The following is a 23,819-nucleotide window of genomic DNA, read 5'->3' as shown; positions in this document are numbered from 1 at the left end:
CGAGGTGAGCTGTCAAGTCAATTCCGCACGACGAATCGCCCTCGCATATCTTGTGGCTTTCGCATGGATGCCCCGTATCTGCTGCCAAGCGACAGTTCGCTTCTTGTGGCTTTTCAAATCAGTGACGGAAGTTGCTGAGCCCATTTGTTTGTTTTTACCCCTTTTTTGTCTACAGCCCCCGTTTTTGACATGTGAGACCAATCACTCAGTCAATCCTCCCATAGCTCCAAATGTTCAGTCCAACCTTGACTCCCTTCTTCACGGGCAATCCAGCATGCCACGTCTCGTTATACCCTCTTCCGGTTCCATCAGACCTGAAATTCTCCCAGTAAACAGCATTTCCAGGTATGACTTTGAACACCGCTCCCTTCTCGTCTTCGGCTGTCTCCACGCCCTTGTCTTTTGAGTCCTCGCCATCTAGATTGTCTTCACATTCAATGAACTTGCACCACTTCTTCCTATCACCTCTCAGCTCCAACCTGGGGAACTCTGTCCCTCCTCCCTCCAACTCCTCACCATGAACCCAAACCATGAAGCTGCTCACCCTACCCCAGCCACCTCTCCCCGAGCTCCAGTCAAAGTGATGACTGTAGTGTCCACCAGGGTTATATCTCTGGACTCTCAACCTTTCAATCCTGTCTCGTCGTCAGTTTCCTCCTTGATCAGCACTTCAGACTTCAACTCAAAACTCACCAAACCTCCTCCCTCCACCCCTGCACCTCCCTAGCCCTCCTCTCAATACACCTCACCCCCTCCGTCCTCGGCACAAGCGCAACCTCCGAGTCCCTCACCTTGGTATTCCTATCACTCGTCTGCCCCCCGTTATGCGTGATAGTCGAGGGCGTATAGATTTTCTCACTATTCCCCCCATCAGCTCCCATCCCAGCTTCTTTTCACCCCAGCGATAAACTCACCTAATATCAAGCAAATGCTCCCTCTCCCTCGCCGAAACAAAATTCTCAAAATACACCACCAACGGCTCCCGGGAAAAGACATGCATCTTATACCCGACGTCTTCACACCCCAGCCTGGCATCAGTCCCGTTCTCCAGCGCCAGAAACTCTGGCCTGAGCTGGGGGCGAGGGATCCTGTGAAGCGGTTTCGCTGACTCGCAGTTGCATGATGGGCAGAGGGCGCCGGATAGGAAGGTGAAGATTTCAGAGGAGAAGACGAAGAAGAGGGGGAGGACGGCTATGACAAATATCCGGAACATTCTGCTTCTCTCTTTTTTAGGAGGACATTGAATGTGTAAGTCGCGTGGAAATGGATATCCCTGCCTTTGAAGTGGTCAAAAGTGGGGATAACCGTTGAGACGAGACCGTTTCACGATTCGAGGAGTTGGAAAAAAGAAAAAGAAAAACAACAGATGGGTGCGAGATGTCGACAGAAGAGGAGAAGATGAGAAGAAAAAGAGGACAGAACTGTTGCCAAGGTTTGGAATAGATGGATTCGGGTGTCGCTTCCAATGCGGTTAGATGTCTGGGTCCGAAAGGGCGGACTTCAGGCAATGGGTGGTAAGAAGAGAGGGGGTTAGGGTTGAGTGTGGTCGGGGGAGGGTGCCAAGAAGCCCCTGAGTTTGGACCCATATTTCTGGCGTTTGGGGGAGAAAAGGGGGTGGTGAGGCTCAGGTTCAAGCAGCAGTGATACTTGTTTTAGTAGGCAGACTTACAGACTCAGAAGAGTGGTGCTTATAATAGGACTAGATTAACTTGAATATAATTAACTTATTGATAGTGACATTTCGAGTCGGCTGTCTTGATCATGACAATAGGACGACCAAAATGGGCCTAAGGCATCGAAAGATGCCGGTTGAGTCTGTCGACAATACTAAATAAATGGTCAAATGGAAACACCCAAGCCACCCCATATACATGTCGAAGTCGTGCTTTCCTTCTAACTTGTTTTACGACGAGATGAATCGATAAATATTTCTCTCTCCTTCAATCCCAATTCTTGCCAGAGGGTTCCCTTCAACAAATCTCCCTCGTCGACAATCTGCCCCAAGCAAGAGCACCTTCGACAGCGACCGAGAGTGAGCACTGTCGATAGATCCCCATCCCATAAAATATTATCTCAGCCCTTTCCAAAGACCTTCGATCTTGAGCACCACGATGCAGAATTCTCAGAGTGGGTTCAAGATTTTCCCTGGCGGCTGGTCAACTTGGTCTGGCGGGTACTCAGATTCTGTCTTCAAACCTACCGAGAATCCTTCACCCGTACCTGACCAATTGCCATCGAAAGTCCAGCAACGGCAAATCTCAGAACCCAGCGTAGCTCACGAGCTACACCCTCCGACAATACCTTCAGTCAGAACCAAACGTGGAGATACACCGCACCCGGCGTTTTCAGCCACGCCCCCTCCAGTTATGGACGACATTTCCGACCGGGACACACCTGCGGCCTCCATCGAAGGTCCGGAGTCGAGCACACCACCCTATATGGATTCTGATGATGACCGGAAGATGATTAGAAACACAAACGAGCCCTCGCCATTGATCCAGTTTCTGACCATGAACGTTATCCAACCGCCAACTCCTCGAGCCACCACCAGAATCAAACAATCGGCCTCTATGGACCACTCAAATCCCATGTACCCTTTCACGCCCGCTCTTTCCACTTACGTCGCTCCTTCCACATCTGCTGTTCCTTCCACCTTTGCTGCTCCTTCCCACTTTGTCGCTCCTTCCGCTTTCCACGCTCCTTCCCCCTCCGTCACTCCTTCTACCTCAACAGACTCCGTCTCAACCACCAAGAGCAATAGCTCCACCATGAAAGCCCGCCTCAGCGCTCTCAAAGAATCTCACCTCTCGGTCAAACTGATCACCAACCATTTCGAATCTCAGTACCGCCTTTCTAGGTTCTCCAGTATTACCCCTACCATTCCAAAATGGCTCAACCTCCGCGAAACAGCTCAACAGCTCGCACGTCTTCCCCTCACCAACGGCAAAACCTACAAGCTCCCCATCCGCCGCGCGACCCGCGAGACAGCCCCCCTTGTCAAGACTTGGCGAGCCAACCACGCCACCTGGCGCGAGGCCTTCAACACCAACGGGAAGATGCCATGGATGGGCACCCGGTCTGAACTTTTCGCCATTGAGGTCGTCGAGAAGAGGAGCTGGGGTGGGATGCCGCGTTTTATTACGAGGGCTTTTGAGGACGAGGGGGTTCAGCTGGGGTGGATTTTTGACCACGATTATGTCGAGACTGTGGAGCCGACGGGCGAAGGATGGGAAAATGTTCCGGAGTTTTGGAAGGGGGCAAGGATTTTTGATGCAGTATGGAGAGTGTTGTACATGAAGGTGACTAAGGGGAAGGTGTTGCGGCTGGGGTTTGAGGATGATTTGACGGAGTTGGTAAGGGAGGTGGTTGTTAGTGGGAGCTGGCGGGAGGTTGTGGAAGAGGGGTCTGTGAGTTCGGAGAATAGCCTGGAGGTTGGGGATGAAGTGGTGGTGCAAGAGGAGGTTGGGGTAGTTGAGGAAATGGAGGTGGGACAGAAAGAGACGCAGCTTCAGGAGAGGGTTCAGGAGGAGAGGACTCAGGAGGAGAGGGCTCAGGAGGAGAGGGCTCAGGAGGAGAAACTCCAGGAGAGGAGACGTCTGGATGCAAAACGCAAGAGGGAGAAGCGTCAGGAGGAGAAGAAGCGTCAGGAGAAAATGCGTGAGAAGCAAGACTCACAGAGCGAACGGATTGGAGGAACCCAGAATGAGCATCGCAACACCAGTATCACACACCAGCAGACACCACCGGCCCCCCAACCACCGCCGAGCACAGCAGTAAACTGCTGGCCGATGCTGAAGAAAGAGATGATGGATCCTGTAAAGGAGGTACTGCGGGATATTATGCCCAGTGCCCTAGGGAAGAGGCAGCTTCAAGAGGACACGGAGGATGATGATGATGCCACTTCGGTGGCGCCAAGAAAGAAGCAGAAAACAGTACAGCATGTCGACACCGCCGAGCAGGTCAACCTACCATCTCCCCCTAAGGGGTCTGAGACACCACCCGCGAAGGTGGGCAAGACCGTTGAGACTTTGGGGGACGACAAAGGGGAAGACAAAATCGAGAAGGAAATGCTAGTAGATCTCGTCAACAGGCATAATGCGGCCGTGAGCAAGATCCTCAAACTCGAGAACCAGATGGAAGAGGTCACCAACGAGCATGGAGCAATGAAGGAGAGGTTACGGGTAGTAGTAGAGGAGAACAGGATCCTCCGTAATCAGATGACGGCGGTGTTCCATCGGTTGGAGTTGGTAGAGAAGAGTTACTATCGCGGATCTCCTCAGTCTGCCCAAGGTTCACCGGCTCGGATTCAGCCTGGTCTCCGGGCTCCTAGACAGCCGGTCAAGACTGAGCAGCAGCGGAATGATGAGCGTATGAAAGGGGCAAGTTTTTATGAGGGGCGTACGTATAGTCGTCCTTCGATTTGAGTTTATGTAGAGGAGAGATGGCCTTGATTTGTTTCTTTACATGGGGAGAGACTTGGGGAACACATGGGCAGCTGTGGAATGACTATCAGGATTTTCAAACGGAAATCAAATGGGGAATGACTTCGCAAGGTGATTACGTGGGCTTTTTCCCAATAAAACAATGCGGTTGATGGATAAATCGAGCTACCTTATCCCTGTGATGTGAATGAATATTTACTTTGTATTGCAGTCTCAGTCGGTTGTGGAAAAAATACCAAAGGATTTCATCAAGATAAGAGAGTTGTACGAGATACGTTTGCCCTGGGATGCTCTACTTTCCAATGGATAAAACTTCAAGACGGAGGCAGGGTGCCCGTTATCACGCAAAGCTCTCTGCTAATGACCAGATAGTGACAGGGAGGGTGGTAGTGTTGGCGATTCGAGGAGGTTCAACCAGGCTGTTTTGAAACATCCCTTATTTTGACTCGTAAAACCTGTCGTCTTTTGTTGGGAGAAACGCCACTAGTTTCAGGACCCAGAGCATCAAGACATTATCACAGAAGTCATAAGAGCACGGTTTCAAGTATGAACAACATTTGTTATATGCACATGCGAGATATATACCAAAAGAAATAACTATTCACAAAGAATGCAACCACCCCCCCCCCCATCCCAACCCCCCGGTTTCCTTCCCCTAGGTTATCACCGCCTCAACCTTTAAAGGCACTGACTATACCAATCATTCTGCCTCTGGCACGTGCTCCCCGCAGCGCACTGGAAGCTCCCCGTCCAGTTCTTCCCCCCGCACTGCGCCCACTTGGCATTCACCTGCGCAAGCGGCAGCGCCAGGATCTTGGCAGAGGCGTGCTCAGCAGCAGTAACGATATAACTGCTCGGGTTGGTAGCGGGAGTACCAGGGAAGATGGATGCATCAACAACAAACAAGTTATCGGTGCCGTACACCTTGGTGTTGAGGTCCACAACCGCAGTACCGCCGAGGCGGCCGTCGTCGGTGCCAATCTTGTTGGTGCCCATCCAGTGGTTGGCGCGGCGGACGCCGGGGGTGACGGGGATGGCGTCGACGTACTCGCGCGAGGACATGGACGTGGGGGGGTAGTTCCATGTCAGGCCCTGGACGTTGTTGAGGGCGGCGCGGAGGTTGTTCAGGCCCGTGATGACGGCCTCCTTGTCGTTGGGGTCCTTGAGGTAGGGGACGTCGGAGACGATGGTGGTGAGGGAGGGGGTGATGGTCATGCGGCCGCGCGAGGTGGCGCCGCGGCCGAGGTACTGGGACATGGTCATGGCGTAGCCGTTGGGGACGTCAAAGGAGCCCTCGACACGGGCGGTCCACTGGAGCTGTCTGACCTTGCCGTCGGCGCCCTTGATCTCCTCCCAGAACATGGGGCCGATGTTGGGGGCCGACTGGGCGAGAATGCCAGAGCGGGAGGAGAGGTATTTGTTGGCGTCGGTGGTGTTGGGAGCGGTCCAGGCCTGGTAGAAGTCGTAGAAGGCAGGGCCGACGTTGTTGTGGCTGATGACGGTGTCGGTGTTGAGGTGGTCATCCAAGTTGTAGCCAACGGGGAGGTTGATCCACGAGGCGTTGTTGATGAAGTCAGGGCCGTCGAGGACCGAGTTCTTGACGATCTCGAGCTGGTCGGCGGGACCAATACCGGAGCGGAGGAGGATCTTGGCACTGCCGAAAGTACCGGCAGAGAGAACGACACGGCCGGTGACGTCCTTGACCTTGACGATACCCTTGTAGCCACCATCTCTGAAGGGCTCGACCTCAACGGCGGTAATGTGGCCGTCGGTGCGGATCACACGCTTGACGACGGTGTTGAGCCAGAGGTTGAAGTTGGGGCGGGTCTTGGCGGTGCGAAGGTAGGTAGCCAAGGGGCCGCCACGCTGACCACCGGAGAACATGTAAGGGGTGTTGGAGAAGGTGCGGTTCTTGCGGTCAGGGGCGTTGTTAGCCGTGACCTGCTGCCAGCCAGCAGCCCGGAGACCGCCAGCAAGGACATTGAAACCTTGCTGGAGGTAACGCTGACCATCCTGGGAAGGCGTGTCAGTGCCGGGAATGCGGGAAAAGACCCTGCTGATGGCGCCAGCAACGTCCTTGGCCTTCCAGCCGGTAGGGAAGAGGTAGTCCCAGTCGAGAGAGTAAGGCTTGAACCAGAGACCAGCGTTGATAGCAGTGCCACCACCGAGGACGCAACCGGCCATCTGGTCGGTATCAGTGCAAGCAATACCGTTGCTGTCAACCCAGATCTGGTTGCAAAGACCGGGGACATCGAAGCGGGTGAGTTGAGTGCCCTCAAGCCACTTGGGCTTCAAGGTACCGCCGTGCTCGCCAGTGGAGGCAATACCCTTCTCGATAAGGAGAACGCTCTTGCCAGACTCGCTGAGCTTATCAGCGGTGGGGATACCACCGGCACCACCACCAACGACAATGTAGTCAAAGGCGGTGCCAGTAGGAACAGGCACACCGATGATACCGGTCTCAACGGGACCACCGCAGTCGCCAGTGACGGTCTTGGTAGCCTGAGCAGCCCAGGCAGTGTAGGATGGGTTGGCAACATTCTCGTCGAGAACGGCGCCCCAGATGCCCATACCGTTGTCGTGCTGCTCGAGGGTGATCTGATCAGGGCAAGTCGGGTTGCCAGGCGAGGGGAAAGCCTGAACCCAGCCAAGAACCAAGAAGCCGCCGCTGGTCGAGGCCCCACCAGTTGAGCCGTTGTGATCCCATTGCAAGCAGTTCTTGCACCTGAAAACCAGGGAGAAGTGTGTGGAGTTTTGGCTGGAGCGGATCTGGGTGATCTCGGCGTTGCCGGCGTACTTGTCGGGCATGGCGTAGCCACCGGCGTACCGAAGGGTGGTGTAGACGGTGTCCTCATGTGGCCAAGCGGTGATGAGAAGGGAGTTGGTCATGGGACCGGCGAGGGAGAAACCGCACCAGCCAGCCGCATCCTTGGAAGCACATTCCTACACCGAGTTAGTTTCTGAGAAAGCCATAGCCATAGGCATCAGGGGTTAAGGGGCCTTCATACCAAGTAACCGATGAACTCGGTAGCGTCCGTGGAAAGGGCGTCCGAGGGAAGGGCCATACCAAAGGTCCACCCACCTTGGGACTGAGGGCTGCCATTGGGAATGCCCCAGGAGTTGAAGACAATACCAGTCTCCGCGTCAGTGAAGGTGTTGGGCACGTTGTTTTGGCCAAACGCAGACGGCAGCGAAGCCACCGCCGCGAGGGCACCGAGAAACCTAGAGGCAGACCTCATCTTGACAGACGCCACAATGTCACCTTGTCCTGGCTGCTGGAGTGCAAGGAGGGAAGGGAAGAGAGGAAAGCAGCACCCAGCGTGGCATACCGCCCCTACTTAAACCTTCGTTTGCTGGCCATGATTATGGCCCCTAAAATATCAACAGCACCCCCCCGTCCGTCCGCATCACACATGCCCACCCGCATTACGGAGGCCCTTCACAGACGGGAAGTCGGAAGCAACAGAAGGCAAATGAGGAGCGTGATGGCTTGGATTGAAAATTCCCTGGTAGGTGGACGCGGCGGCACCCTGTCCGTTATTGCGGTTTTGGATGTAACAGTGGGCGTCCATCCGGGAATCAGGCAAAGGACTCCTTCGGGCTCTGTGGTCCTGGATCTGGATCTGGAGCGGTGGGGATCAGCAACTGGGGGCGAGAATACGCTATGGCAGAGGTAAGCTTACTTTTCCAGACACAGGATTGGGTGGAGGACGGTCCGGAGAAGGGAGGGGCACCGGGGGAGGGGACAGTAGAGGCGAGAGGGCTACATGAGATTCGAAAATACCATCACGATCCGCTGACCGTGACCGTGACTAAACATGCTCACCCAAGGCCAGTATGACCGAGACCTCCGAGGTTGCCGCCGCCTGCTTACCTGCTATCTCTCCGCCTCCGTTGGTCGTCCAAACAAGAAGTCGACAAGCGGCGGACCGTTGACGTCGCAAATAGATGTCCCGAAGATTGCAGGGTTGTCGTTCCCCACGCGCGCAAAGCAGCGTAGCCGCGATCAAGCGGCAGAGTGTCAAAAAGGCAGTCCAGGAAAGAATCTTGGAAGCAAGATGGCGCCCTTGTCAGTACGGCCCGATGCTACACGCCCAGGCCACGTTCCTGGGTTAAGCCTCCCGGCTTGCCGAGCGCCATTCCGCAAACGATCGCGGCATGTCACCTCCGCACACTCTGCGAGGGCTTCACTGCCGACGTCGACCTGGTTCGCATCTTTGCCGAAGCGGAGGTCATGACCTAAACCGTCTGTCTTGCAAGTCTTGGAAGTGCGGTTAAAAAAAAAGACGAGATCAAAGTTGCATAGCAACACAAAAGGGGAAGGAGTCTGGATAATCCCCCTTTCGCTCGCTCGCGGGTGCGCAAGGCACGCACATTACATCCCGCATCATGACCCGAAAACCCGGTCAAGACCTTTTTAACAAACAGGGGAAGATCCGGAACTTCCAGAGCTTCTGTGTGGTTAGCAAAACCTGGAGAAAGGTTTCCTGCGGCTACAAATAGAGTTGGCATCGCTGCCCACAGCAGAAGCTCCAAGAAAGGAAGGAGGGGAAATGTGTTGTCCAGTGAATGGTCGCAAATAGCCAAGGATCTACAAATTAGCGTCAATCATGGTGCCAAGTTTCGCTCGCCACAATATCACAAGTTCAAAGGCCCGCTGGCCAAATGGTAAGGCGTCAGATTTCGGTTGTGAAATCGCTCTGAAGATTGCGCGTTCGAGTCGCGCGTGGGTCGGACTTTCCTTTTGCCAATTTCGTATCACCACAACTCTTTCAAGTTGAGCGATCTGGAACTGGATAGCTGATTTAATTTTTTGTCTCCTGAATTGCGAAATGTTACCGAGCTGAAGTAGACATGACATCTTGCTTGGCTCTGGAAACAGTCTCGGCAAGCTCGCCAACAGCTACCAACAATCTCTATCTCATCATTTTTTTTAGATCCTGCTGTTATGCGACACGGAACGTAGCTCACAGCTCCAAAGTCCCCTAATCATGGAGTCAAGATGTAATCCTCATTCCAATTACTACGCGCGCCAGGTATCTCAATCCATAGCTCCCTCGCCAGCTACTGTTACAGAAACCCAAAAATGCTTCTGTGGAAGCTCTAACATGCCTCCAAAAAAAAACAAAAAAAAAAAAACTCCAAATAACCCTTTTTACGGCTCTCTCAAAATCAATGCCCATAACCCCCACCCCCTTGCTGCCTCGCCTTCCACCCATCCTTGATCCCCTTCGCAGCCCCAATCAACTCCTGCTCCCCCACCCCATCCTTGATACTATCCAACACACTCCTAACAGTGCTAACATGGTTCGCCTCCGCCTTGTCATCCCGAAACCTATACAACCTCCACCTCCTCTCCTCATCCAAGCAGCACTCCACCACCCTATTCTGCAACGGATCCCCCCAGCTCTTCAGCTCCTCCCACTCGTCCTCACTCAAATGCAGCCCCTCCCCAAACTCCTCATACTGGGGCTGCCCCCTCTCACTCCCCTTAAAAACCAACAACCTCGCCTCCGGCAGACTATCATAATCCACAAACGGTTTCGTGATCCCCTCCGCCCGTTCCTCCTCATCGGGCTCAACAGTAGGAAAAACCAACCGCAACCTAAAATCCACCGTGTTGTCATGCGGCGCCTTCCACTTCAAAATGTGCGGATCAGTCCCAAACTGATACGGCGTCGTCCGGCACGTAAAAATCAACCCGTCATTCTCATGCTTCAGCTTCGGCAGCACCTCCCGAAACATCATCTCGATCCCATAGCTAAACTGCATCTCCTTCATCTCCACCTTGAAAGCCTGAAACGGGAGCTCCTGCGGGAACTCCGTAAACAATTTCTTGTACGGCTTCATCACATGCTCCTTAAAGTACCCCAGCCGCTTGTCAAGCGATTTACTAAGCAAATCCGCCTTGCCGTCCAGACACAAAAGGTCAAAAACCAAGAATTTCGGCTCCTTCCCTCCCCCGGGGACCTTGTCAAAGACCAACTCCCCATCAATCAACGTGTCGACGTGAAACTCTGCCGGACTCGCGTTCGGGAGAGGGAAATGCAAGTTTCTCTTCTCCATGTACCAGTAATCATTCTTTCGGTCGATCAAGTAGTGGCATGCGTGTCCATGGTCGTCCTGGGTGAGATATAGCAGATACCGGATCCCGTCAGACTTTTCGCAGACGTAATAACTAAACAACCAAACCCCCCCCCACCGAACCGTCAGTATTCAACCTCACAGGATGCATGGACGACTTACTCCTCCTTCCTCAACTCCTCCATATGCCTCCTCGCAAAACTAACTGGCTGCGCTCCCGGGAACTTGTCGTTCGTCCTCCCCAGCAACCGTGCGACATCCTGCCTCAGCCCCCGGACAAACTCGTGGTCGAGCTTCACCCCGGGCTTGGATATGTCGGTTATGGGTCCTGCGTCGTCGCGCATGGTGCTCATCGCTCGCTCGTCGTCGCGTGATAGAAGGTAGGCTTTCGCCGTCAAAGGTATTCGTTCTGCGCCACCGCGTCGTGGGAAACTGAGGCGAGGGGAGGGAGAGTTGTTCGTTGCTTGCGTTAAAAACTTCCTTTTCCTTTGAGACGGGAGGAGGTACTTGTATGCGACCACAGGTTGTAGGGAGGTGGGTGGAATGGGTGAATGGGTGGCTTTATCTTATCGCCGGGGCCCCTGCCAGAAACGCGCTAAGAAAAGGTGGGGCGCGGCCCGGTCGTTGAGGTTCTCAGTTTGGGTTGGCGAGGACAAAAGAGTGGAGGTGTACACATAGCATTGAAGGATAGTGAATATGCGCTGAATGATAATGGCAAGGAGTTTAAAGATGGTCTACAGTGCTCGAGGATAATTAACAGGCATTTCAAGATAGTCTTATGCCTTGAACTTAACAAAGCATTTTCAAGACTTGTTGACTATCTTTTGATGCACCTTTAATAATTCCAAAGGCCTATCCTTCACCCTTCGACGCCTCTTCACTATCTTTTTACACCTATACTTGCGTCGCAGTACTTGTTCCTTGGCCTGGCGGATGTCATTCATAACCTATCTCCAAGTCCAAACATGTCCTCAGCCATGTCCTCAGCTACGTCCTCAAAATAACTTGCTGGATCTCAGGTCTCGTCTTGTGACGGGGCGAAGAAAAAAAGAAACTTACCTGACAAGCTCACTACAGTCTACAAACTCCATGACACCCCTTAGCACCGATGCCTGAAATATGGCAGTAATGCACCGCAAGTCTTGATTCATAACTCTGCTCTACCAAACCCCGGCAGTCCATACAATACATTAAAGCGCCGTCGCCCCAACCTTCTTGGCCAGCGCATCATCTGTAGTTCCTTTTCCTTCCCTTTCCCGATTCCTGTCCTCTTCTTTCCCTTCACCTACCGCACCCAAGACTCATCAATCTTGTCCACCTCAACCTTGGCCTCCTCCCACGTCTCTTTGTTCTTCTTGGCCCACTCGATTTGGCTCTTTGCATACGCAAGCTACAAACGTCATTAGCACCACGACCATACCCTTCCCAGAGAGACAAAAGACACTCACCATATACCGCTTCAAATCATCCTCCTTCTCCTTCTGAAACCTCTTCAGATCCTTCAGCACACTCGCGCTAGCATCCTTGACATCCTGTGCAGACGCCACCTGAGCCTGCTCCAGCTGCTGAATTGACTCCCTCGTCTTCCCAATCATGTCCCGTCTCGTCCTCTCAGGATCCGCGTCCACCACACCCTGGACAGCATGGCGCAACGGACCAAAGATCTTGTTCGTAATAGAGATCCCGCTGCTCGGTGCCTTCTTATGGCCCGGGGCCGGCGTGGCTCGCTCTGGCGCTCCAATCTTGGCAGATGGTGCCGCCGCGATGTCCGCATGAGTAGGGGGGAAATCGGAATCAATCGACGCCGTGTCTTCGTTGCTGCCGTCACGACGGTGCTGTGATTGGGGCTCTCTTGTGCTGGTCGATCGTCTCGGAGGCTGGATCTGCTGGCTGCTGCTCAGGTACTGGTCAATCCTCCTGGCTTCCGCCTCGCTGCGCTCCAGCTGATCCAGAAGCGCGCGTTTCTTGTTGAGCTCGTCCGTAGTCATGTCCTGTTGTACCCTCTTCAACACCCTGTATCTCAGCACACTACGAATCACTCCCGCAAACTGTGCATTCTCCCGCATGGGCTCAGCAAAGCTGGCCCCCAGAGAGTTCGCCAGCTCTTCCGTGGCGATGTAAGACGAGTCCGCTGCTTGGCCTATTCTCTCAATTGACAGGTCCAGCGGCGAGTTTGTGTCCGAAAGTGCAAAGGCATTGAATTTAGCACCCAGCTCCTGCAGATCCATTGCCAAAGAGGACAAATGGGCCAGTGTTCGCCTATTGACCTTCTCCATCGGTCCTGTAAGCAGAGTTTCGAGTTCCTTGATGGAGGCTTCAAAGGCCAAAAAGTAAGGATCAAGCTCCTGCTCGCTCAAGTTGGCGTTCTCTGGCGGGAAACGCGCAAATGGCTGAGCACCAGTTGAACCATCCGCAGACGTAGCTGGACCAGTGCGGAGCTTGGCCGAACTGGCTGGTACTGGGAGATAGTTATGCCCAGGAGTCGGGTTAGCGGGATCAAGTGGTGGTGCCTTCATGATAGACTTGGGAATTGAAGCTACAGGGTGCGAGTTCAGGACCTCGTTCTACGATACTTGTTAGCACGTGCTCATGTTTGAACGCACCAATTGCCTACCCAGCTGGAATTGGGATCGAGAAACCGCCACCAAACGCCATCTGTACGAACTTGATCCATACGTCTGCAGCGGTTCAAGAAAACGGCCAGCATGCGTTTTCTCAAGTCGATTATTTGATGGTCTTGCTTCGCATTGGTAGGATTGGCGGCATAGTCAGCCATGGTGTGCTTCTCTGGAATTGGCGGAATAATAAGTGTTGGGTGTAGTCTCGTGAGGGCATCTCTCAGGGAGGCAAATTCCGAGTATCGTCGGCGCACTATAAGCTCCTATAGGCAAATGTTAGTAATGCCAATGCTCCCAGCAAAGCTTGAACCAAAACTCACCCCGGTCTTGATGGTATAAACGATATATCTCCCATTCTCCGAGCTCTTCCCCGCCTCTGTGATCAGAATAGGCATATCCGGATGCTCATAAAGCATCTGTTCCACCCGACTATCATAGCCCCCCGGTTTCCGCCGTGGCACAAGCTCGTCCTGATCACGGTCATAATCCTCCTCATCGCTCTCTAGATCGCTATGCTCGTGATGTGGAGGAGCTTCATCGCCGGTCGAAGATGGTGTCTGTGGGGGGTCGTATCGATCTATCATCACCCAGTCGGAACTATCATCAGTACTGCTTCTCGGTGACTCGAGGGAGATATCCTCGAGGTCGGTAAGGCCCACCATCTCGAAGTTCTCGCATGGCAGTAAAGGGCAGCAGCATGGCAGGAGGGCTGGGTCGGAGGTGGTGGAAGCAAGAGCAGCACTACTTACAATCTCGGGTGATAGGGGACGAAGGGTTGGCGGAGGAAGCAAACGAGTCCCGGCGCTCAAAGCTTCCGCCGTAGGGGTTATTGTCTTCATCGTCGTTCCACATGGCTCGGCGTCACGCACTGTGGTGCTGAAAGGGATGAGAAGGATGGTGGGCAACGTGAAAGGGCAGCTGGCGCAAGCTCGCCGGGATCACAGCACTGCGAAAGCCAACAGCTACTTGTCTGCGGGGCAGACGAGGGCAGGGATTGATCGTGGAGGTTTGCGACAGTTGAGCAGGGGGCACGAGATGGTGGGTATGGACAAGATGTGTTCACAAAAGGCTCAGAGATGATTTTTGTCGGCGTTTTTCATGCAAAGACTGCAGAAGTCAAATGTGTTAAGGGCTGCGTGTGGTTGCTACCGAGGAGTATAGTGGTGGTGGTGGTTGTGGTGGAGGGTGGGCCGAACACAAGCTTGGAGCGATGTGAGGCACAGCCCAGAGCCTGCCAAGAATATGACGACGCAAGCTCCACCTCACCACCTGAACCCTCTCACCCAGGGTTACATAAGCATCAAGATCACTTCACGCAGCATCACCGCTTTATTAATGCATAAGGTAGGTACCTAGGTAGGTAGGTAGTGTTGCAGCTTCATTCAAGCTACAATGATGTCATGCATCATGTTCCCTTTTCAATCGTTTTGTTTTCAAATTTCTGTTTCATGTTCAAGTATGAGGCTGATTAGATACACCCCTATGTGCTCCCTTTCCCTCCAAGAACGAAACCACAAGAAACAGAAGCCAAGTATGAAGACAAAGATGAACGGGCAAAATCGGTAACTATTTCAACCCCTTTCCCTTAATCATTCTTGCCATGCCACTTCTCCAGAACAGGGCTTTATCTGTTTGGCTTTCTTTTCCGCTCCTTCCCCTGTACAAGTTTTCCCTTTCGAATGTAATCGTCGTCATACCCGTCATCTCATCATTCCAACCATTCCATGCTCTCCCCTTCCTGCCGCTGGGGTATGAACACACTGGAAAACAAGCGAAAGGGTACCGCCCTCTTTGCTGTCCGCCAGCACATTCCCATATGCAACCACCATATACCCCCTTTGCCCTTCTTGATGGAAATGACGATGATGAAGACAGAAAGAAAAGAAATATGACCAAATAAAGAAAACAGATGGGCTGTCTGAGCCCGCACTCCCCTCCTAGTTCGAGGGGACATTCCGAGTTTTTTCTCTTTCCAAACCGAACCAAAAGAAAAGAGATGTTAAATGAGAGATCGAAAGATACAGATAAGGAAAAGCGAGGTAGGTAGATGTGACAACAGATCGCCTCCCCCAAACAGGTAAACTCCTTTTTCTCTTCCCTGCCCAGCCTTAATGATGATGAGCCAAACAAGATCCAAACAAAACCCAACTCTATGATTCAATCCGCTCACGAAATGCTTGGTAGTATAACAGTAATATGACAAGACAAAGAAAAATGTGGTGGCAGAGACCGCTGCGATGGTAATCTCTGGTGTCGGACGAGGTACTTGGTGGTACATTCTTGAAGAGGTATGTGTACGTATATATGTGTGTGGGTACATATTGATATGTTTTAGATGCGGTTCCCCGTCAGTTGAACTGACGGGAAGAGCGTATATTGGTTAGGAGGAGGGGGGGTGCTGAGACTGGTTGTCCTTGCGCGCCCACGCTTGGCTTGCACGAAGCTCTTGGTCTTCGCTGGCCACGTCTCCTCGGTGGCCAGATGCAAGAGGTTCGACTCGCTGCCGCGGCTCCTGAACTCCCGACGGCGACCCGTGGGCCTGGTCACCTCCTCGGACTCGGGAAGAGTCGGCATGGCACCTGGCTCAAGCGTAGGGAATGCCTCTGACTTCAGTGGATAGTTGTCCAAGTCCAATGAGGTCGTGCTGGGGGTCAACTGCGTGAAGTCGGTCATGGTGGAAGCGGCAGAGATGTGCTTCCCAAAGCCCGAGTGGGCGCTCTCGTAGGTGCCTGTCGTGGAGGCACTCGTCCGATAGCGGTGCGAGTCGCGCAGGGCAACATCGTGGTGCTCGTCCTCGTCAGCTTCACAAGCCAGCATTTGCTGCTGGAAATCCATGGGAATCAAGAGTGACGGAGACAGAGTGAAACCATGGCACTCTTTGAAGCTTGACGCATCCGATGGCTTTCTAACATGAAGCAGACGCTTTGGCTCGGCCAGGGGAAGCGAAAAGTTGGAAGCGCTGGGGTTGGGGCCCGTGACCGGTGTGACGGCCTCGTGAGCAGTGGGAGACAGTGGGCTGACGGGACTCAAAGCGGGCACGTTAAACCGCGCCACTGAAAGCATGGTGGGGGAGACATCGCAAGAGTCGATACGGCGGTCATTGTCATCTACGGGCGTGGCACTATCTCGGCTGAGCTCGAAGGACGGCCGCTGCCACTCATAATCACAGTCTGCCTCGGCCGCATGCTCGTAGCAATAGTCGATATCATCCTCCCAGTTGTCTCTGTAGATGCCGTCGGTGCCCTCGTTCAAGACAGCCTCGAGAGCACGTTGCGCGGCAATCAGATCGAACCGGCCCAACGTCTCCGACGCTTGGCTTTCCCGACGGTCAGCGTCATCGTTGTTCCGAATGGAGAACGCCCTAAGCATCGGCACCGATTGGCTTCCACGCAGCGACGAGTTGCTGGCAACGCTAGCCCGCGACTTCTTGGCCACAAACGCACTCTCTTCCTCCTCTGGCACATCCGGCAAGGTGAACTCTGATGCATTGGCGCTTGGGGAGGGCAGCGGCCAGTTGGCGTCGCCAGAAGGGCTTCTGATGTGCGCAGAGATGTGCTCGGGAATGACACCCATGTCTGGCCCAGGAACATAGCCAGACGAGGTTGGTGGCGGGCTCCCAGCCTCCGCGATCTGTGAGAACGGCTGGGGGTAACGGAAGCTGGTGCTTGGCCTGTCCATGGAGTCGAGCCGCTCGTGCCGAGAAGACATGCGGCTGGAAACGCGAGGGGGTGGAAGAGGGGGATATGGTGTATTGCTCTCGATGGGAGACCTTGGGGGACGTGGCGGTGGAATCATGCCTAGGTGGTCTTGCGATTGCGAGCGCTTGAGGAGGCGACGTGGAGAACGCTTCATGATACCGGATGGAGGTCGGGTCAACCTGCTCCTTGCCAACTCTTCGGTCAAAACCCCCATCCCATCATCGTCACCGAGAGGAAGTGAGTCGGATGAGAAGTCATTGAAATGCAAATCATCCGCCCTGATTCCCTTCAGCGCACCAGTGGGAGGCGCTTGCGAGGCACGAACTTGGGAAAACTCGGAGGCCAACGCTTGTCGATTTGTCCGCTGCAGGTCGGGCAGGTGGTCCTTCTGAGTATGCGTTACGTGTTGGAAGTTATAGGGGCCGGAGATCTGGATCTTGCGGGAGGCATCGTTGGTATCCGCTCTTGAACCACGACGCAGCCCGAACAAGGATGGAATGCTCGAGTCCCGACTAGGCATCGATGTCGGAGGAGGAGGCAAGAGCAAAGATTCTGAACCACCCTCTCCCGAATACACCGAGTTTGCTGCCGAGCTCTGGGCGCTGCTTTCGCGTCTTAGTCTTCCTCTCCGGTTGAAAAGCGATTTGCTAAAGAACTGCACGCTCTCGGGGCGATCCTTCGACGGCATGCTGCTCGATGTTGACCGGCCTGATGATTTCCGCGACAACGTCCTAGCCTCGAGAACATTCTCCCATGAAGGTCTATCCGCCGAAGTAAGAGACCGCAACGAAGACGAGCCGGAGGAGTGGCTTTGGTGCTTGTCTCGAACCGATGCTCGCTGCATCTGTCTGCGAATACTCTCCGGTGATGGTGGCGCATCGATGGCAGGTCCGAGAAAGCTCTCCAGACTCTGGTCCATGGGAACGTCGACATGATCCCAAGGTGTTACATCAGCGGAAGCCGGGACTGGCAGCACGACAGGTGGTGGCGGCAGCGCTGATTCTGTCCTCTCATCCTTCAACTGCTTGTCCGCCTTCTGCCGCGACCCCGAGCTCTTTTCGACCGCGTACACCGGAAGCTGAGAAACCGCCCACATCTGCATGGTGGGCGGCGGTGTTGGTATTCCTGTTGGTTTCTGGTTCAACGGCTGTACTTTTCTTGTCAACTGACGTCTGTCAGCTGGACTCTGCGCTTTCTCGATCTCCCTGATCCTCTGTTTGGTAGTTTCGTCTGGATGGTTGATATGCCGTGGTGATTGGATGGGTGATGGGCGAGCGAGTGGAGACCTGTGACTGGGTGTTTATGCGTTATGCTTTGATGGTGAGATGGTAGTGGGTGGTGGCGAAGTCGTGATGCGAGACGTCGACGAAGGGGGAACGCGTCCAGGGCTGTTTGCAAAACCAACAACGATGCAATGCGATGTGACGGGAAAGGAGTGACAAGTCGTCGACGTCGACGCCTGGGGAAAGCAGTCGGGAAGTTGGAGACGTATTATTTTTAGAGAGAGAGAGCCGGAAACCACTCAATTGTGGGGGATGGACAGCTCCGGGGTCCCCATATATTAATTCTCCAGAGACGGGACCCAAGAGTGATTTCCCATCCTGGCAGCTCCTCGCAATGCACTTGGGATCTTGCGTTGCTGGGAGCCAGCGGCGCCAATGGCGAGGGTGCCGTGGCTTCGTCGTCCCGCTCTCCAGGGGGCTCCCTGTCAACAAAAGATTCTGGAGCTTTCAGGGGAGGGGTGGTGGAGGGTGAAGGGTGTCGATAGCTGCACCCCGCCGACCCGACGGTGTGTGTCTGCTAGTGCCCACCGTTAGGGACTGAGAACCTGCTGGGAAAACGCTGGTGGTTTGTTGCATGGACTGTGCCACAAAACGGTGAGGATCACGGCGACGGCGTAGGCGATTGTTAGCCTCTCTGGCTTCCTATCCACTGACGATCATCGTCATCTCCAGATACGCCTCATCCATGAAGAAACTTGGAAACCAGACGTGTGTTTCTTCGGCCCCGCACTCTTCAGCGTGGCCTTCCGTTGTCTCAGACATCGGGATAAGCCGAGGCATGGGCTCTGGGCAGGCGGACGGGACTGCTCAGACAACGGGCGACTGATCAGGAAACGGCCGAAGCTTTTAGATGTAATTCATCAAGCAACGACAACTCGAGAGCATGGCCCTGTATTTGGGGACCCGGGTGCGATGCTGAGTGACAGCTGACAGGAGCAAGGAGAAGCAGGAGCATGCGCTAAGGTTGCAGTACGGCTCAATATAAAACTGACAGTACTGCCGTCGGCGTACGGCTCACATGGGCCGTCCCTGGGTCGACGACATGCTGAATATACGGAAGCGAAAAGAAGCGAGAGCGGTCCAGAAAGACCACGGAAGGGTTGTTCAGCTCCTACGATACGGTGCTTACTGCCCGGCGGTGGTGTGAGGGTGGATATCTGGATGTATCTGAATGACCATTGTTTGCCTGGACGGGAGGGAGGGGACAGAGAGGTGTGTGTGTTCACAGTGATTGTGTGAAAGATATTCCACGCGGCTTTCAGACGACTTGTCTCATGCTAAAGACTCGGCACAATACAACCTCGAGCGTGTCGTACGTGTTGTTTCTGTAGGCAAGCTTCCGTGCTGGGTCCGGGGGAGGGTAACGATAAATTTAGCCCTCGTGAAACTGATTCGCCAGAGCTGTCGAGCATGTGCAGCAGATGTATGCCGGCAAGTCTTGGACTGCCGCATGTTCATTGCAGTCGCAACGGCGACATCATGTGCTGCTCGTTGATGTTTGAAACAGACAAAAGCCGCGATAGCTCACATGTCTGTTGGAGGAGGTGCGATGAGGCCGAAAGCCATGGTGTATAGTAGACCTTGGCTTGTGTTGACGAGCGGGGTTGAAGAATTTGAGGAATGTGATTTCCCGAGGAACTCTAGGTAAGACGGCTGATCGACCCAGCGGCCCGATCACGAGCGGCTTTTCTAGCTCCGGGGAAGGGGTCCATCGTCTGTCTGGCTTGGTCAATCATGACTCCCGTCCCGTCTTCACTGTGATGCTATCGCCAGTTCCCATAGCAGGGCCTACTCTAGCAACAGGTATGGCAGTGGTCTGACAAACACATGTCGAACTGTGCTCGCTCTGCAATATTCGGATCGGCGTTTCGTTGTTGGCTTGCGCCGCGGATCGACTTTGAAGGAGCCGGCCCATTGGGTGATGCATGAATTCCTTGCAAGGTAATGTCCGGGTTGCTTCTTGGTGTTGGTTTGAGTCCTGCTTTGGGCAGGTCGAACAGCCCTGTGGCTCCAGGGTTCACTATGGGGAGACAGGCCCAGTGCCTTCCTGTTCCTGTCAAGTTGGAAACTTTAGTTCACCTAACCCCCACTCTCCACATCTATTTCGCACCACTATCTATCTGCTACCTTACGGGTAGAGAATGATTGCTTCAAACTCTCGACTCGTCATCCAAGGCATCTGATGGCTGCTCAATCAATTCGAAAACACGGCCGACAACCCAATGATCAAGCACCAATTCTCGAGAAGGTGTTGCAGACTAAGCAAAAGTCCGGCTAAAAGCGAAACAAGGCGGAAGTGCTTTCCGACACTAACTCAACCGTCGACCGTTTTATTGTTCTTTGGGTTTTGGATGGAACCGCTACGGGGTAGACCGTAATGAGAGGATCCAGCGCTCCGGAACCCGTTATTTTCTTCTAGACCCGCCAACCGCCGTTTTGTTGCTCTGCTTTGAACGGCTGAAAGAATTTGGGGTGTTGGTGTGGACCGTGAGGCACATCTCCACGCTATCCCCACGCTATCGATGCTGTTGTCCGTGGTCATTTGGCTAACAAGCTGACAGGAGGCACTTCCCCTGGAATTCGATGCATCGGGAAGTTTTGTTCTGCTCTTGGAAGACAAAAGTACTAGTTTCGAAAGAAGCACAGCAACAAGTCTGCCACCGTGCCGTGGGAAGGCCACAGCATACTGATAGCTACCACCAGTAGGAGCTCGTGCTGTACGACACAACGGGAGTCCCGGGAGGCACTGTCATAGGCCATCCATTCAAAACGGAACGCGATTCTACGAATTCCGCCGAACGAACTTTTGTTGCCAATGGATTCCCTGACAGCTAACCATTGGCCAATAAAAACCTACCATCGAGTCGCAAGGCCCATCGCCAATGGCGTGCAAAAACAGTCGTTCCCAGGGACCACTGCCAGTCCCGGTAAGCTGGGATTAGAAACGGCGGGGTTGGATTTCTATCCTATCGTCCACCTACTTTTGAAGATCCAACCATCACTTGTACAAAGTTATTGTCGATGGCCAGTGCCAACGCTGGTTTTTGGGGCCTGTCTGGCCACTGATCCGGGAAAGCGACTCAAATCGGCCCGTGGTATAGGCACATATCATCGCATATCTTTGACAGCATATGCTCGTCATCAGGCTATTTCAGGTCGATAACCAACCGCCTTTCAGTCGACCAACAGACCGGGAAGGTGCCGCTGACGGGCTGATGGATGGGCACGAATCCGGGAAAAACAGAACATGTTTGAGACGGTGCCGTTCTCGGCCGGAAAGACAGCTAAAATTCTCATTCCTCTGTGCACCGGATGTCCTTCACGGAAGGGATTCGGGAGCTGGACGTTGGGAAGTTCCAAGACGCAAGCCACAACAAACTATCTAGATCACAACAGCGTTGGGTTGGCTACCAGCCGTGCGTTACCAAGGGCACGGAACAGCCGCGCCGGACTTCTGTTGCAGAAGACCTTTGTCCACGGAGACCGAACATATTATCTCGCACAGCAGCATGTCACACATATGCATCGTGTCGTCGGGGAACTTGGCAGGACGGCGAGAGACAGACATTATCAATCATGTACCCGTGGAGCGCAACTGATATCACTATCTGTGGTGGTGGCTCACTGCTTCTTCGTCACAACACACCGATGACCGAATTGCGTCCCTGTTCTGGAAGCCCAAGTCGCTGCACCCACCCGCGTTCGAGGCTTGATTCTGGTTGGATCGCGGGAAATCAACCGTGTCAGCCGCAGCCCCTGCATGCCACGAACCATGATCAAAAGGGGCTAAACCCAGCAGGTCGGGCTTCCTTTCTGCACACTAACGTCAAGCCGGGGCATGATTTCTCCAACGGGGAAGGCTGGCGGTGATCCAGGGGCGGGAAAGCTGGCGGGGTGGCCCCTGCAGAACCCCCCCCCCATCTGCGTGTCCTTGTTTGCGGCCGTACCTGCAGAAAAGACCTCGGGCCCAGCCATGGCCAGCATGATAAGGGCGGTTTCGCTCTCGTTCGACTTCTGATCTTCAGTTGACGGCTGGCCAAGGCTTGCTGACCCGAGGTTCTCCTGATATGGGCCTGATGGGGAGTGAAGAAGTTCCAAACTTCAAACACGAGGCTAAATCACCAGTTTTGGACATGATCTGCGATACGTCATGCATATTGGAGTTGAAGTCGAGCTGTGCTGAGACTTGGTTGGCGAGCTTGCCCATATATTTGCTTGAGAAAGGTCGCAGACACTGCACGATACAATAACCGGTCAAGACAACAGGCACAATGGGGGGTTGCGGTTGCTGCCAGCTGAGGCGGAATGGCATATTAACCCACCATCAGGAATTCGACTAAGCCTGGGCTCTTTGGAAGTGCATGGGCCCGAACCAAAGAACGCAACACCATCATCGACAGCAGCGAGCAAGAAACACGATGACGACTTCCGTTTCGAAACGGGACAAACTACCCACTCCACTTCAAGTTCATGCCTATCCCATGGCCAATGAATAATGACTCGGTTCGTCAAAGTGGAAAACGTGAAGCTTTGCTCGTATGTACATGCAGCTCCAATCTTGCTTGGGACAACAACCTCGGCGAGTTTATTCACGACATACCGTGGCACAACTCGAATATCGTGATATATGCCATGGAAGCTTTGCAGTTCCTATTTGACGTCCAAGTTGCGATTGGCCAATTCGCTTCACCAAACTTAATAGTGTTACACTTGGAGACACCAAGAAGATGCAGACCCAACTATTTACAAATGGGGTGGAAACAGCGAGACATCGGGGCTGTCAGTGTCTGAGACCGAAACAGGGACTTTGCTGGCTTGACTGGCTGTTTCGTGCCCACAGTTCGTCCGGCACACAAGAGTAGGGAAAACCCCACAACCTCACGGCAATCGAGGATGAGGTGTGTGAATACTTGCAACCTATCAAGACTCACGAGGAGACGAGGTGGCAGCTGCGATGGAGAATGCGACGGTTTACTCGCAGGCCCGGGCAGGGGAATTCATTGGCGAACCAATATCACAGCCCTGTCCGGGTGGACTAGAATCGCGAGATCCAAAAGGGCCGTTGTCTCTTTCATCGTCAGATCTGGCTTTCGAGGCTGGTGGATGACATGGTGACATCTCCATATCGCTAGCAACTTGTCGCGAACCTTTGAGCGGTCAGCTCGGTGGACCGCAGTGGAGTCCCCTGTCCACGCGTCTGGCTTTCCAAGGAGCAGGGACAAGTGAGGTTGTCAAATGGCCAAGGCGGCACCAGGCGGCGCTCAACGGCAGAGCAAGGGAAACACTCCGATCTCTGGCCGACTGTCCCCGTCGCCGACCGTTTTGTCAACGGATGGAAGGGCGATGATGGTGTGAAACTGCTCTCCTTGTCTCTTCAACAACGACATATGCAAAACAGTCGAACCACATGTAAACCGAGGATGGGGTTTTTCAAATGCCTCGGAGGTTCATCAAGAAGAAGCAGATCGCAAAGCAGTTGTTGGAGACAATGATGCACAGGGGCCGGAGAAGCTTAGCTGCAGACTACTGCAACCTCTTCCAACTTCCTGATTGGTAAGGTGCTAACAATTTTTTTTTTAACTCTTTGCTGCACATAGTTCCTGATTCTTAACAACGTCGGTACGCTACGGAGCGGAGAGCTCCATTCATCAACCAGTTGAACGGTTCCGCTGTCAAACCACGAATCCCACGAAA

General features: G+C 53.8%; 7 protein-coding genes and 1 non-coding gene across 8 annotated transcripts; 1 reads left to right on the top strand and 7 right to left on the bottom strand.

The window, feature by feature from the left end:
- Positions 1-26: 26 nt before the first annotated feature.
- QC764_702630 (uncharacterized protein) lies at positions 27-1,504 on the bottom strand. The gene is made up of 3 exons (XM_062949923.1): positions 915-1,504; positions 694-858; positions 27-635 (listed from the first exon to the last, which is right to left on the bottom strand). Exons 1-3 carry the CDS (start codon positions 1,211-1,213, stop codon positions 206-208), a joined length of 894 nt encoding a protein of 297 aa, XP_062796031.1. The 5' UTR covers positions 1,214-1,504; the 3' UTR covers positions 27-205.
- Positions 1,505-2,111: 607 nt separating this feature from the next.
- On the top strand, positions 2,112-4,424 carry QC764_702640 (uncharacterized protein; the record flags this gene model as incomplete). Its single annotated transcript, XM_062949924.1, has 1 exon — positions 2,112-4,424. The coding sequence occupies one exon, from the start codon at positions 2,112-2,114 to the stop codon at positions 4,422-4,424; it is 2,313 nt and encodes a 770-aa protein (XP_062796030.1).
- Positions 4,425-5,081: 657 nt separating this feature from the next.
- Positions 5,082-7,681, bottom strand: QC764_702650 (uncharacterized protein; the record flags this gene model as incomplete). The annotated part of the gene is made up of 2 exons (XM_062949925.1): positions 5,082-7,385; positions 7,448-7,681. The coding sequence occupies 2 exons, from the start codon at positions 7,679-7,681 to the stop codon at positions 5,121-5,123; spliced, it is 2,499 nt and encodes an 832-aa protein (XP_062796029.1). The 3' UTR covers positions 5,082-5,120.
- A 168-nt stretch (positions 7,682-7,849) lies between these two features.
- QC764_0112080 (uncharacterized protein) lies at positions 7,850-8,262 on the bottom strand (the record flags this gene model as incomplete). Its single annotated transcript, XM_062941178.1, has 2 exons — positions 7,850-8,065; positions 8,227-8,262. 2 exons carry the CDS (start codon positions 8,260-8,262, stop codon positions 7,850-7,852), a joined length of 252 nt encoding a protein of 83 aa, XP_062796028.1.
- An 831-nt stretch (positions 8,263-9,093) lies between these two features.
- Positions 9,094-9,176, bottom strand: QC764_0112070. Its single transcript has one exon. It is a non-coding gene; the product is annotated as a tRNA-Arg (tRNA).
- Positions 9,177-9,614: 438 nt separating this feature from the next.
- CEG1 (Dcp1p-Dcp2p decapping enzyme complex alpha subunit) lies at positions 9,615-11,090 on the bottom strand (the record flags this gene model as incomplete). The annotated part of the gene is made up of 2 exons (XM_062949926.1): positions 10,689-11,090; positions 9,615-10,620 (listed from the first exon to the last, which is right to left on the bottom strand). Exons 1-2 carry the CDS (start codon positions 10,877-10,879, stop codon positions 9,615-9,617), a joined length of 1,197 nt encoding a protein of 398 aa, XP_062796027.1. The 5' UTR covers positions 10,880-11,090.
- A 549-nt stretch (positions 11,091-11,639) lies between these two features.
- ATG20 (Sorting nexin, cytoplasm-to-vacuole targeting pathway/endosomal sorting) lies at positions 11,640-14,363 on the bottom strand. The gene is made up of 5 exons (XM_062949927.1): positions 13,894-14,363; positions 13,465-13,721; positions 13,141-13,407; positions 11,975-13,090; positions 11,640-11,916 (listed from the first exon to the last, which is right to left on the bottom strand). Exons 1-5 carry the CDS (start codon positions 13,994-13,996, stop codon positions 11,812-11,814), a joined length of 1,848 nt encoding a protein of 615 aa, XP_062796026.1. The 5' UTR covers positions 13,997-14,363; the 3' UTR covers positions 11,640-11,811.
- A 1,112-nt stretch (positions 14,364-15,475) lies between these two features.
- On the bottom strand, positions 15,476-17,944 carry QC764_702680 (uncharacterized protein; the record flags this gene model as incomplete). The annotated part of the gene is made up of 1 exon (XM_062949928.1): positions 15,476-17,944. One exon carries the CDS (start codon positions 17,942-17,944, stop codon positions 15,476-15,478), a length of 2,469 nt encoding a protein of 822 aa, XP_062796025.1.
- Positions 17,945-23,819: the final 5,875 nt, after the last annotated feature.

Source organism: Podospora pseudoanserina, assembly GCF_035222485.1.
Source record: "Podospora pseudoanserina strain CBS 124.78 chromosome 7 map unlocalized CBS124.78p_7.2, whole genome shotgun sequence".
Classification (NCBI taxonomy): domain Eukaryota; kingdom Fungi; phylum Ascomycota; class Sordariomycetes; order Sordariales; family Podosporaceae; genus Podospora; species Podospora pseudoanserina.
This window is presented reverse-complemented; position numbering and strand designations above follow the sequence as displayed.

Excerpts from the sequence above, each read along its gene's own strand:
- QC764_702630 (XM_062949923.1), bottom strand. The coding sequence starts at position 1,213 with ATGTTCCGGATATTTGTCATAGCCGTCCTCCCCCTCTTCTTCGTCTTC. Across the intron at positions 859-914 it reads GAGCATTTGCTTGATATTAG|TGAGAAAATCTATACGCCCT; the intron begins GTGAGTTTATCG and ends TGGGGGGAATAG. Across the intron at positions 636-693 it reads GGGTGGAGGGAGGAGGTTTG|GATTGAAAGGTTGAGAGTCC; the intron begins GTGAGTTTTGAG and ends ACGACGAGACAG.
- ATG20 (XM_062949927.1), bottom strand. The coding sequence starts at position 13,996 with ATGTGGAACGACGATGAAGACAATAACCCCTACGGCGGAAGCTTTGAG. Across the intron at positions 13,722-13,893 it reads GTCCCCTATCACCCGAGATT|ATCGATACGACCCCCCACAG; the intron begins GTAAGTAGTGCT and ends GGGTGATGATAG. Across the intron at positions 11,917-11,974 it reads ATGATTTGAAGCGGTATATG|CTTGCGTATGCAAAGAGCCA; the intron begins GTGAGTGTCTTT and ends TGACGTTTGTAG.